At 36.7% G+C, this 14,867-nt stretch overlaps 1 protein-coding gene across 2 annotated transcripts in view; it reads right to left on the reverse strand.

Annotated features, from left to right (window-relative positions):
- Positions 1-14,867, reverse strand: part of CHM (CHM Rab escort protein) — a 272,466-nt gene that overhangs the window by 64,793 nt on the left and 192,806 nt on the right. For both annotated transcript variants that reach the window (XM_030305231.1, XM_032592095.1), the window contains exon 12: positions 12,562-12,658. In XM_030305231.1, the coding sequence (XP_030161091.1) occupies positions 12,562-12,658 (97 nt within the window). The remainder of the gene's footprint in view (positions 1-12,561; positions 12,659-14,867) is intronic.

The raw sequence follows: 14,867 nt of genomic DNA on the forward strand, positions 1-14,867 counted from the left end.
ATCAAGAATTGGACCCTCAACTGACTGAGCCACTCAGGTGCTCCTTTTGCTGCTTTTTAATAAAAAATGTTTATTTATTTTAAGAGAGAGAGAGAGGGAGAGAAAGTGTGTGAGCAGGGGAGGGGAAGAGAGAGAGGTGGAGAGAGAATCCCAAGCAGACTCTGTGCTGTCAAATGCAGTGCCTGATGTGGGGTTCCATCTCAGGAATCATGAGATCATGGTCTGAGCCAAAATCAAGAGTTGGGCAATTAGCCGACTGAGCCATGCAGGCACCCCACTCTTGCTGATTTTTAATTTTTTTTTAAGTTTCTTTTGAGAGGGGGGAGGGGCAGAGGGAGACGGGCATCAAGAGTCAGATGCTTAACTGATGGCGCCACCCAGGCGCCCCTACTATTTTCCATTTTAATTACTATATGTGTTGGTGTGGACCTGCTTGCATTGAATTTGTTGGGGGATTTCTGAACCTTCTGGATCTGGATGTTTCCTACCTCAGATTATGGAAGTTTTCAGCTATTCTTTTGTCAAACACATTTTATGCTCCTTTTTCTCTCTCTCCTTCTTCTGGGATCCCTGTAATGTAAATGTTATTTTGCCTGATGGAGTCACTGAGTTACCTCAATTTCCATAATTTTTTTTTACTCTCATTTATTTAGGTTGACTCCTTTCCCTTACTCTGTCTTACAGGTCATTAATTCCTTCCTCTGTTTCCTCTAGCCTGCTATTTATCCCATGAAGTATATTTTTAATTTCACTTATTGTGTTGATTCTTCTCTGATTGGTTCTTTTTCATCTGTTAAGGGTCTCACTGATGTCCTCCACTTTTACCTCAAGTCCAGTGAGTACCTTTATGATCATTACTTTAAGTTCTCAATCAGATATATTCCTTATATCCATTTTGCATAGGTGTCTTGCTATGGTTTGGCCATGTTCTTTCATTTGGGACATATTTCTGTTCTCATTTTGTCTAACTGTGTCTGTTTCTCTGTGTTAGTAACGGCAGCTATGTCTCTTGCTCTTGAAGGCAACGGCCTTATGAAGAAGAGGTTCTATAGTGTTCTGCAGTGCAATGTTCCTTGTTGCCCAGTGCCTGGCACTTCAGGGAGGGGCTCCTATGTGTGTTGCCTATCCCCTTGTTGAGTCCTGGCCTCCCTTTCCTTCAGTCCAGTTGTCTGCAGAGGCTCTCTTTGCATGTTGTATGGTGTTTGGTCCCAGGTGGGTGGGGTGCATTTTCAGAAGGTGTGTGGTCTTCTTGTAAAATGAGACTTGCTGTTGCCATCACTGAAACTGAGTTCCCACAAAACGTGTGGGTCAGAAGACAAGGTGTTGGGTTTGCACAGGTCTTCTGGCAGAGGGGTCCTGCAGCACCCGGACTGAAGGCAAGCCTGACTGGGAAGGGGAGATCCATTGAAATCTGGGTGGTGGGGTGAGGGAGGCTTGGTGTAAGCAAGTTAGGTAGCAAGTGTCATTGCTGTGCTGGTTCTGGTAGGTGGTGGTGTGTTTATGCTGTGGGTGGGGGAGGGAAATGGCGTCTGTCAGGTCCTTTGTTCTTGGAATGCTCTCCCAGTGATTCCTGCTTCTCTGGGCAAAGCTCTGAGATGAGTAATTCTCTCCCTCCCATCTGCCTCAGACATTTTTCTTTCTTTCTTTTTTTTATTTTTATGGATTTTTTTTTAGCATTTATTTATTATTGAGAGACACAGCATAAGCATGGAAGGGGCAGAGAGAGAGGGAGACACAGAATCCGAAGCAGGCTCCAGGCTCCAAGCTGTCAGCACAGCACCCAATGCGGGGCTTGAACTCATGAACTGTGAGATCATGACCTGAACCGAAGTCAGATGCCTAACCCAGGCGCCCCTGCCTCAGGCCCCTGCCTCAGACATTTTTCAAGCTGCCGTTTCCATACTTTATCTCTGCAGGGTGTTTTTTGTGCTGTCTCCTTAAGAGCAAGGATTCCACTTCCTAATGCTCTCTGGGCTCTCCCAGAATTGAGCACAGTGATTTTTAAAATTCAAAGCTTTAAATCCCACTTGTTGTAAGAACTCACAAAATTCATCCCTTCTTGCTTTTGAAGCCAAATATTATGGCTATTTGTCTTCTCTGTGCAGGTCCCCTGGTGTGATACTCTGTTTCTCCCCCTTCTCTGCACCACAGTCTCTGTCCCCACCTAGGATGGCCATAGTCTGTTTTATTCTCACACTGTATCTTTGCTTTTCCTACCTTCTTCAATATGGCCTCTTTTCTACCTTTAGTTTGTTCTTCCAGTCTTCAGATTGTTCTCTGGGTTATATATGCTGATGTGAGTGTTATCTAGTTGTATTCATTGGATGAGGCAAGCTTAAGATCCTCCTACTCTGTCGTCTTCCCAGCCTCCTCTCCTCTTCTTATACATCATTTTTAAGGACAAGATCATGCCCCTTATTTTTCTTGAAGGATTCTTTAGATTTTAGAGCACAGTATTTCCTGCATTCAACATTTGTTGCTTGTATTCTTTGTTAATGTTTATTTATTTATTTTAAGAAAGGGAGGTGAGAGCATGGAAGGAGAAGAGAGAGAGGAAGAGAAAGAATCCCAAGCAGGCTCCACACTGTCAGCACAGAGCCTAACATGGGGCTCGATCTCATGAACCATGAGATCATGACCTGAGCCAAAATCAAGAATCAGACACCCAACTGACTGAGCCATCCAGGTGCCCTTTGTTGCTTGTATTCGTAAGTTACATTGCTTTGCTGCTGTATTTTTTTTTAAGTTATTGCTGTTGATTTTCCCTTCCCCACTAAATTTAAAGCTTCCTGAGATCAGAAAGCTTTCTTCATCACTTTCTGTCTCACTTACAAGACCTAAAATAATGTCCTCTACTTATCCCACACTTTTGAAAGAATACTGAATGAACCAAGAAATATACTTGCAACACTTAAAATCAAGGGTTGATATCTGTAATGTTTATATTGCTCTTGTAAGTTGGTAAGAAAAGAATAAGCAGTATAATAAGTGGAAAGAATAAGGGATTCACAAAAGTATAAATATCCAATGTTCAAAAGCTTCAACTTCATGAGTTTTTAAAAACAAATTTAAACAAAATATCATTTTCCAAGTTTCAATTTGGCAAAGGAGTTTTGCTAATAACCAGTACTCTTGAGGGTTTGGAGAAACAGACATGCTTGCTTATAAACTACCACTGAATATGTAAATTGATACAACTCTGGGAGGGATACAATTTGACACTATATATGAAAAGCCTTAAAACTCTAGACACTCTAGGACTTCTACTTCCAGAACGACTGATTAAAAGGTACTTTTTCCTCTTCCTCCTGCTAAGGCATAGATAAAAATCTTGGACATAATACATAAAACAAACATAAGATGACTGAGAGGTATACAGAAGAAAGGAGTCTAGCTAGGGACCTTTGGATGAAAGAAACAAAATAGCAGAGTTCCCTGGGTTTTCTTCTTGCTTCATATAGCCCAGACTGGTTACTAGTGAAACTAGCAACCCAGAAACATCAATGGGTTCAGATAAAAAAAAAAAAATCCCAGTAAAAGTGTTTTCTCTAGTCAAGGATCAATAAAGAAGCCACCTAGTAAAAGAGAAAACTTTTAGACAGCTATTACTCTACTCCACTCAACCACCACACACACACACACCTTAACCCTCTACACTCACCATTAAAGGCTGAAGAAGGAGTCTAGACTTCCACCCCACACCAGCTTGTAATGAAGTTGTCTCAACCGCCCCATTGGGGGAGGATATCAAAAAAGGCCAAGTAAGTAGCCAAAACCTTCATTCTCACCAAGAGTAACAACAGTCTTCATCCTCTGCAGTGTCAGTAGAGACCATGGCAGGATGCTGGATTTCAACCCTTCCCCAGCAGTAATGAGGCACCACTGACACCACCAATGGTGTGGTGTCAGTGGAAGTCTAATGGAGAGTGTGGTCTCCCACCACTCCCTGAATAATGAGGTCATACCCCTCTCCTGATTGTGTCAATGAAGACCATGTGGGGAACAATAAGTAACAAGGTATTCCTGTGTTCTTTCTAACCAGGGTGAAATCAGTTAGAGGCCTAGTGGAGAGCCTACAATATAATCACTCTGCAGTAATGAGGAAATTCTCCAACCTCCAGGTTCCAGCAGAGGGCAAGTGAGGAACTGGGACTTACATTTCCCTGACAGTAAAAAGGTGGCACTCCCTTTATCCACCAGAGCAATGTCAGAGGGCTCCTACTAAAACAGAATAAGATCCAAGTCCCATTACAGAATAATAATGCCCAGGTATCAATCCAAAACTACTCATTATACCAAAAAACAGGAAAACCTGAACTTGACTGCAAAAAGACAATCAATGACAGATGCCAACATGACACAGCTGATGGAGTTAAACAAGATTCAATGCAGCCATCATAAAAATGCATTAGTGAGCAATTACAAACCTGCTGGAAAAAAATGAAACAACAGAAAGTCCCTGCAAAGAAATAGAAAGCCTCAGCAAATAGGAGATTTAAAGGAGAACTGGAAATTTTTAATCTGAAAAATACACAAATTAAATTAAAAAACCATCAATGGATGGCTCAACAGAATGGAATGGACAAAGGAAAAAATTAGTGAACTTGAAATGATGCAATGCAAAATGAAAGAAAATAGCCTACATAAAAATGAACAGAAAAACACATACTTTGGGCTCTTCTTGCTCTTTGTACTATCTTATTATTATTACTATTTTGGCTATATTCCTTTGTATAATCCACTGTCCCTAGCATGATAAATTCCTCTAAACAGGTATAATAAATATTTCTGAATAAAGAAATAGAGCCTCAGAGACATGTGGAACTATAGTGAAAGATCTAATAGTCATGTTACACGAGGAAAAAGAGGGTAAGACTGGAAAGTATTTGGAGAAGTAAAGGATGAACACTTCCTGAATTTGGCAAAAGAAACCTGCAAATTCAGGAAGCTGTACAAATCTCAAATAGAATAATTCCAAAGAAATCTATGCCAAGACACATTATATTAAAACTTACAACAATTAGGGGCGCCTGGGTGGCGCAGTCGGTTAAGCGTCCGACTTCAGCCAGGTCACGATCTCGCGGTCCGTGAGTTCGAGCCCCGCGTCGGGCTCTGGGCTGATGGCTCAGAGCCTGGAGCCTGTTTCTGATTCTGTGTCTCCCTCTCTCTCTGCCCCTCCCCCGTTCATGCTCTGTCTCTCTCTGTCCCAAAAATAAATAAACGTTGAAAAAAAAAATTTTTTTTTTTAAAACTTACAACAATTAAAGACTAAGAAGAAAATCTTGAAAGCAGCCTGAGGGGAAAAAGAACCACATTAGCTATATGGGAAAAACCATTCAAATAATGGCAGATTTTTCACTAGAAACCATGGAGGCCAGAAAGAAGTACAGCTTACCATGGACTACTACTAAGTAATAAACAGGAATGTACTATTGATACATGCAACAATTTAGATGAATCTTAAAATTACAGTGAGTAAAAAAAAATAGGTAATCAAAAGATTAACCTATTGTATGACTCATTCTAAATGACACCATCAAAATGACAAAATTACTAAGATAGAAAACACATTAGTGGTTTCCAGGGATTAGGTGCCCAGTGTGGGGAGGGAGAGATACAGCTATGGCTACAAAAGGGTAATGTTAGGAATCATTGTGGGATGGTCACAAGCATCTACACAGGTGATAAAATTGCATGCACACATTATAACAATGTCAATTTCCTGGTTTTGATATTGTACTATAATTTTATAAAATATAACTATTGGAAGAAACTGAGTGAAGGGTACATGGGACTTCTCTGTAATATCTTTGCAAATACCTGAGTCTATAACTTCAAAATAAAAAAAGCCTACATACTTTGACCCAATAATTCCACTCAAAAGTTTTTAAAAATTAATGTAATTTCACAAATATTTATTAGGCCAGCTGTTTTTTTCTAGGACTATGATGTAAAAATTTTCACTTAATCTCAATAGCATGATATTAAAGATGGCATACCCACAATCACTGAAAATATCAAAGACACACAAAAAAATTCTGGTGTATTAAGTGTTTTTGAAAAGTAGATTATAAAATATATAAAACAGTACTGGATACTTATGGAACATATATATGTATATACATATAAAAAAACAAGGTAAACACATACCAAGTGTTTGTCATCTATAGGATTATAGTAATTTTACTTTCCTTTTTTAAACTGTCAATAATGAATATTGTTAGACTGGAGATACAAAAGTACTTCACATAGAGAAATAATTTATAAAAATAAATTTACAAAAGATATTCAAAACATAAAATAAATGTAATTCAGAAAATCAAAGATGAATGTAGTTTTATATTTAAGACACTAATAAAGATAAAAAAGACATGACAAAAAACTGGTAAAAGTAATGGGAAAAATAATAAGGGTAACTGTCATGGTAAAGATTTACTTATATCACAAATCACTATAAAAGGGGGAAAACCATGAGTAAGCTACTCCTCAAATGGAAATTTAAGATTACAACAAGAAGGGCAAAGTTTTCTTCACTCTGCCTACTAGCAACAAGCTCCCATTCCTCTCTGTTTAACCACATTTTGACATTTTTTAGTAAGCAGTAGTTCTACAACTGAAGACATTGTCATGTTTTCATTAACTATGCCAAACCAGATTAGTCTTCTGCTTCTCATAATTCATGTAACAGTTTGAAGAAAAATTAATATAAGTTTACAAAATTTTTAAGATACTGTTTCTTCCCTCCTATGAATCTCTCCAGTCTGCTGTTTGTTGGTACCACTCTTTTGGTACTTTCATATTCTGCCTCTTACAGAGACTTTTGTGTTTGTCTTATCTGTCCCACTAGATTGTGAGTACCCTAAGGTCAGAACTATGTTGTACTCAACTACACCTATCCTGAAATGTCTATTAGAGTACACTGCACACAGTTAATAGTGTCTTGCTCTATTAGGTGTCTAATAAGATTATGAACATTTCAAATTAGGGATGCCACTGTGTGCTTCTTTGTAATCACTACAGTACACAATTTAGATCTAGGCATAATGACATCTAATGTATCCTTGCTGGTTTGTACTTACTGAAACATCTTTACAAAATATGTGGTAGAAGGCATGATATCTGAACAGTGTTAGAGACAAAAATTTTGATACATATTAGTAAAAGAAATGAAAGTACTATGTAACTTTAGACTCATAAAAACGTTAAGTTGATCATTTACATATGGTAGAAGAAACTGGATTAAGAATTCTAAGGAAAATCAAAGAAGAAAACCAGTAGTAGTAAAAAAAATTTTTTTGAAAGTATGTTTGTAATAAGCATAAGTAAAATTACAAAACGAACTGGAATGTCACAGAAACTCACTGGAGAACTTAAAAATGGGGCCTATGAAGATTTAGGTACAAAACCAACTGAGGCAAGGGGAAGGTATAGAATGACTTATTGTATGAACATAAAGTATGTGAACAAAAAGTGTGTGAATAAAAAAAAATATGGTCAATAGCTAGACCAAAACACACCTAGGATCTAGCTTACTTTATTTGAATTTGTTTTGGTGTCGTTTTTAATCTCCCAAAATTTATTTTTGTATTTTATTAATACTTTTCTTCCTCCAAAATGAAGATAGGAAGGAATCCACCTCAAAAGAAAGAACAAGAAAAAATGACAGCCAGGGACTTAATCAACATAGATATAAGCAAGATGTCTGAGCCAGAATTTAGAATCTCGATGATAAGAATACTGGCTAGGGTTGAAAAAAATGCATTGAAATAAACCTGGTCAGGACAAAAGTAAAAATGCAATAAATGAGATGCAATCTAGAATGGATGCCACGACAGGAAGGATGGATGAATCAGAGCAGCGAATCAACAATATACAAGAGACACTTATAGAGAATAATGAAGCAGAAAAAAGGCGGGGGGGGGGGGATAGGCAAAAGAGCATGATATAAGAATTAGAGAACTCAGTGACTCATTAAAAAGGAATAACATCAGAATCATAGGGGTCCAAGAAGATGAATAGAGAGTAAAAGGGGTAGAAGCTGTATATGAGCAAATCATACTGGAAAACTTTCCTAACCTGTGGAAAGACACAGATAAAAAAAATCCAGGAAGCACAGAGAACTCCCATTACATTAAACAAAAACCGACCATTAACAAGGGAAATCATAGTCAAATTCACAAAATATACAGACAAGGAGAGAATTATGAAAGCAGCAAGGGAAGAAAGCCCTTAACCTATAAGGGAAGAGAGAACAGATTTGCAGAACATGTATCCACAAAGTGTGACAGGCTGGAACGGAGTGGCAGGATATATTTAACATGCTGAATCAGAAAAATATGCAACCAAGAATTCTTTATCCAGCAAGACTGTCATTCAAAGTGGAAGGAGAGATAAAAAGTTTCCCAAACAAAAACTAGAGTTCATAATCACTAAACCAGCCCTGCAAGAAATTTTAAGGGGGACTTGCTGAGAGGAGAAAAGCAAAACCAAAACAAATAAGAAAAAAAAGTCACAAAGACTAGAAAGGACCAAAGAACACTAGCAGAAACACCAACTCTACAAGCAACACAATGGCAATAAGTCCATATATTTCAGTACTCGCTCTAAATGTCAATGGACTAAATGCTTCAATCAAAAGACATAGGGTAACATTATGGATAAGAAAACAAGATCCATCTATATGCTGTTTACAAGAAGATCATCTAAACAGAAAATCTACAAGGAAACAATGGCTTTAATGACACATGGGACTGGGTGGACTTAACAGATATATTCAGAACATTTCATCCTAAAGCAGCAGAATATACATTCTTCTTGAGTGCACATGGAACATTTTCCTGAATAGATCACATAGTGGGAAACCAGCCCTCAACAAGTACAAAAACATCAAGATCATACCATGCATATTTTCAAACCACAGTGGTATAAAACTCAAAATCAACCACAAGAAAAAATTTCGAGAGACAACAAATACTGGAAGACTAAAGAACATCTTACCAAAAATGAATGCGCAAACCAAGAAGTTAAAGAGGAAATTAAAAAGTACATGGAAGCCAATGAAAATGAAAATACCATAGCCCAAAACCTCTGGGATGCAGCAAAGGTGGTCATAAGAGGAAAGTATATACGAATCCAGGCCTTCTAAAGAAGGAAGAAAGGTCTCAGATACAGAATCTAATCCACAACCTTAAAGAGCTGCAAAAGAACAGCATATAAAACCCCAAACCAACAAAAGACAGGAAAATACAGATTAGAGCAGAAATCAATGCTATTGAAACCCAAAGCAAATAAATAAATAAACAAAACCAGTAGAACAGCTCAATGAAACCAGAAACTGGTTCTTTGAAAGAATTAACAAAATTGATAAACACCTAGGCAGATTAATCAAAAAGAAAAAGGACTCAAATAAATAAAATCAAGAATTAAAGATGAGAGATCACAAACACTGCATAAATACAAACAATAATAAGAGAATATTATGAGCAATTATATGCCAATAAATTGGGCAATCTAGAAGAAAAGGACAAAATCCTGGAAACATAAACTACCAGAGCTGAAACAAGAAGAAATAGATAATTTGAACAGAAATTTAATTAGTAATCAAAAATCTCCCAAAAAACAAGAGCCCATGGCTGGATAGCTTTCCAGGAGAATTCTACAAAACATTTAAAGAAGAGTTAACATCTATGTTTTTGAAGCTGTTCCAAAAAATAGAAACAGAAGGAAAATATCCAAACTCATTCTATGGCACCAGCATTACCTTGATTCCAAAACCAGAGAAAGACCCCACTCAAAAAGGAGAACTAGAGATCAATTTCCCTGATGAACATGGATGCAAAAATTTTCAACAAGATATCAGCCAACCGGATCCAACAATACATTAAGTGAATTATTTGCCACGATCAAGTGGGATTTATAATGGGATGAAAGGCTGGTTCAGTATCTGCAAATCAATCAATGTGATACATCACAGTAATAAAAGAAAGGACAAGAACCACATGATCCTTTCAATAGATGCAGAGAAAGCATTTGACAAAATACAGCATCCTTTCTTGATAAAAACCCTCAAGAAAGTAGGGATAGAAGGACCATAACTCAAGATCACAAAAGCCACATACGAGAGACCCATTGCTACTATCATCCTCAATGGGGAAAACAGAGCTTTTCCCCCAAGGTCAGGAATATGACAGGGATGTCCACTCTTGCCAGTGTTATTCAACATAGTATTGGAAGTCCTAACCTCAGTAATCAGAGAACACAAAGAAATAAAAGGCATCCAAATTGGCAAGGAGGAAGTCAAACTTTCACTCTTCACAGATAACATGATACTCTATATGGAAAACCCATAAGATTCCACCAAAAAAATGCTAGAAATGATTCATGAATTCAGCAAAGTCACAGAATATAAAATCAATGCACAGAAACCAGTTGCATTTCTATACACCAATAACGAAGCAATAGAAAGAGAAATCAAGTAATCTACCCCATTGACAATTGCACCAAAAACCATAAAATACCAAGGAATAAATATAAGCAAAGAGGTGAAAAATCTATACCATGAAAAATATAGAAAGCTTATGAAAGAAAATGAAGAAGACACAAAAAAATGGAAAATTATTCAATGCTCCTGCATAGGAAGAACAAATATTGTTAAAATGTCGATACTACCCAAAGCAATCTACATATTTAATGCAATCCCTATCAAAATAACCCCAACATTCTTCACAGAGCTAGAATAAATAATCCGAAAATTTTATGGAACCAGAAAAGACCCCACATAGCCAAAGCAATCCTGAAAAAGAAAACCAAAGCAGGAGGAATCACAATTCCAGACTTCAAGCTGTATTACAAAGGTGTAATCACCAGGACAGTATGGTAGTGGCACAAGAACAGACACTCAGATCAATGGAACATAATAGAGAACCCAGAAATGGACCCACAAACGTATGGCCAACTAATCTTTGACAAAGCAGGAAACAATATTCAATGGAATAAAGACAGTCTCTTCAGCAAGTGGTGCTGGGAAAAGTGGACAGCGACATGCAAAAGAATGAACCTGAACTACTTTCTTACACCAAACACAAAAATAAACTGAAAATGAATAAAACGCCTAAACGTAAGACAGGAAGCCATCAAAATCCTAGAGGAGAAAGCAGGCAAAAATCTATTTGACCTCAGTCATAGCAATTCTTACTTGACACGTTTCTGGAGGCAAGGGAAACAAAAGCAAAAATGAACTATTGGGACCTCATCAAGATAAAAATCTTTTTCACAATGAAGGAAACTGTCAGCAAAACTAAAAGGCAACTGCAACGGAATGGAAGAAGATAATTTGCAAATGCCATATCAGATAAAAGGTAAATATGCAAAATCTGTAAGCAACTTATCAAACTCGACACCCAAAAAACAAATAATCCAGTTAATAAATGTACAGAAGGCATGAATAGACACTTCCAAAGAAGACATGCAGATGGCTAACAGACACATGAAAAAATGCTCAACATCACTCATCATGAGGGAAATACAAATCAAAACCAAAATGAGTTACCACCTCACACCAGTCAGAATAGCTAAAATTAACAACTCAGGCAACAACAGATGTTGGTGAGGATGTGGAGAAAGGGGAACTCTTTTGCACTGGTGGGAATGCAAACTGGTGCAGCCACTCTGGAAAGCAGCATGGAGATTCCTCAAAAAGTTAAAAAATACAATTACCCTAGGACCGTGCAATGGCACCACTAGGTTTTTATCCAAAGGATAAAGGAGTGCTGCTTCGAAGGGACACATGCACCCCAATGTTTATAGCAGGGCTATTGACAATAGCCAAAGTATGGAAAGAGCCCAAATGTCCATCCACAGATGAAAGGATAAAGAAGACGTGGTACACATATACAATGGAACATTACTCAGCAATCAAAAAGAATGAAATCTTGTCATTTCCAACAATGTGGATGGAAGTGGAGGGTATTATGCTAAGTGAAATTAGAGAAATATAAATATCATATGACTTTACTCGTGTGGGATTTAAGACACAAAACAGATGAACATAGGGGAAGGGAAGCAAAAATAATATAAAAACAGGGAGGTGGAAAACATAAGAGACTCTTAAATATAGAGAACAAACAGGGTTGCTGGAGGGGTTGTGGGTGGGGGGATGGCTAGATGGGTAAGGGGCATCAGGAAGACACCTGTTGGGATAAGCACTGGGTGTTATATGTAGGGGATGAATCGCTGGATTCTACTCCTGAAATCATTATTGCACTATATGCTAACTAACTTGGATGTATATTTATATATACATGTGTGTATATATATATGTGTGTGTGTATATATATATATATATGTGTGTGTGTGTGTGTATATACGTGTGTGTATATATATATACACATATATATACATTGCCTATATACATATATATACATTGCCTATATACATATATATATATATATATATATATATATATAGCAAAACTATAATCAGAACCCAGACAACTTTATCAATGGTTGTCCCCCTTTACTCCCAAAACAAACACATAAGACAACCAGATTCTACTGTGCTTACATGTGCCTTTCATGCATGTCATTGTTGAGGAACATAACTCAATGACCCGAACAGCAAAAGTTCCTGTCTCCACTGCTGGCACTGTCAAAATGGAAATCTGAAAAGTAGAAATAAAATATTAGACATAAGGGGTAGATCTCATTTTCATTCTTCTATCATTAGAGTTTAGTTAACTCTCAAATTATCTTTTTTTCAAACTCCATGATGTTTGAAAAAAATTAGCTTGTAAAGATTTTAGAACAGAATTTGAAACATGTAACATATACATGTGCCTGAATGTCCAATTTCTGCATTATTTATATACTTATATATCACATATGTTGCATTCATATAATTAATTCATGGACAATAAATGTTTCAAATATCTTTAATATTTGTTAAATTCTTCACTTATTATTTTCAAAGGATTAAATTATGACTCATTACTTCTGAATTATATGCACTTCAGTATTTGAAAACAGATCATATTAATTTTGATTATTCATAATGGCTAAAAGCAGTAGGTATAGAGTGTTAAAATTTAAAAATGTTACATATCTGAAAGATATTGAAATAAGCAAAGTAATATGTCAACAGTATAGCCAAACATATACCAAAATGTTTCCAAATGAACGTCTTTAATTTAAGGATTCCAGCACTAAAACTAGAAACCCAGAATTTAAAGTAAAATGGAAAATTATTTTAAAATAATGTTTATTGGGGTACCTCAGTTGGTTGAGCACCTGACTATTGATTTTGGCTCAGGTCATGATGTCACGGTTTGTGAGATTGACTGACTACATCCGGCTCTGTGCTGATAGAGGGGAGCCTGCTTAGGATACTCTCTCCCTCTGTCTCTGCCCTTCCCTTGCTAGGGCTCTCTCTCTCTCAAAATAAATAAATAAATATTTAAAGTATTAATTAATTAATGTTTATTGATATGCAGTATGCTGATATGCTATAGGCACTACTAATATATTGCATGGCCGTATAATTAAAATGACAATCAGGTCAATGTTTCTCTATAAAACCAAAAGTTTCAATATTAATTCTCAATTTAATCTTCAATCTGAGAAAACTATATTCTCTCGTATATAAAACACTTGTCAAAATGTGAAGCCCAATTTACACTTTTACCTGTGAGCACTATGCTTAGATTTTGACTTGTGATGTCACATTGATAGCCAATACAGGAAATGCCTACAAGTTCTCAAAACAGATATTCTTTTGATAACCATGAATATTCTACTATCACATTACTTAGAAGTACATTTTTGGGCTTAAGATGTCCCCAAAACTGTGTTCTCCATATTCCTCTTAACGCCCTTTTGCTGCTGGATGTCCATGACACAAAATGTACTTTAAAGAGAGAGGAACCAGTAAAACATGTATCTAATGTATAATAATTATCAAATGATTATGAGTAAAAACGTTTAAAGCCAGAAATGTATTGTAGGAACTGCACCAACATTCAGGCATAGCACATTTTATTGTGCTTTGCTTTATTACACTTTGCAAATACTGCATTTTTTTTTTTTACAAATATGAAGGTCTGTGGCAACCATGCATTGAGCAAATCTACTGGTACCATTTTTCCAACAGCATTTTGCTTACTTAATATCTCTAATTCACATTTTTGTAATTCTCACAATATTTCAAACTTTTTTATTATTTTTTTATGGTTACGTATGATCAGTGATCTTTGATGTCACTATTGTAGTTGTTTAGGGGTTCCATGAACTGAGCCCATACATATAGAACCACAAATTTCATTGATAAATGCTTTGTGTACTCCAACTGCTTCACCAGCCAATGTTCCCCAGTCTCTACCCTCTCCTCAAGCCTCCCTATTCCCTAAGACACAATAATACTGAAATTAGGCAAATTATTAACTCTATAATGGCCTCTAAGTATTCTAGTGAAAGAAAGAGTTGCACATCTCATACTTTAAATCAAAAGCTAGAAATAATTAAGCTTATTTCTAAGTGAAAAAGGGATGTTGAAAGCCAAGACAGACCAAAAGCTAGGCCTCTTGTACTGAACAGCCAAGTTGCAAATGCAGAGGAAAAGTTCTTGAAGGAAGTAAAAGGTGTTACTCAACATAAGAATGTAAGAAAGGTAAAGAGATAGATTGTTGATATGGAGAAAGTTTCAGTGGTCTGGATCAAAATGGCTACCACATTCCCTTAAGCCAAAGTCTAATTCAGAGCAAGGCCCTAACTCTCTTTAATTCTATGAAGGCTGAGAGAAGTGAGAAAGTTACAGAAAAGTGTGAAGCTAGCCAAGGTTGGTTCAGAAGGCTTAAGGAAGGAAGCCATCTCCGTAAC

The sequence above is a fragment of the Lynx canadensis genome, chromosome X (assembly GCF_007474595.2).
Source record: "Lynx canadensis isolate LIC74 chromosome X, mLynCan4.pri.v2, whole genome shotgun sequence".
NCBI lineage: Eukaryota > Metazoa > Chordata > Mammalia > Carnivora > Felidae > Lynx > Lynx canadensis.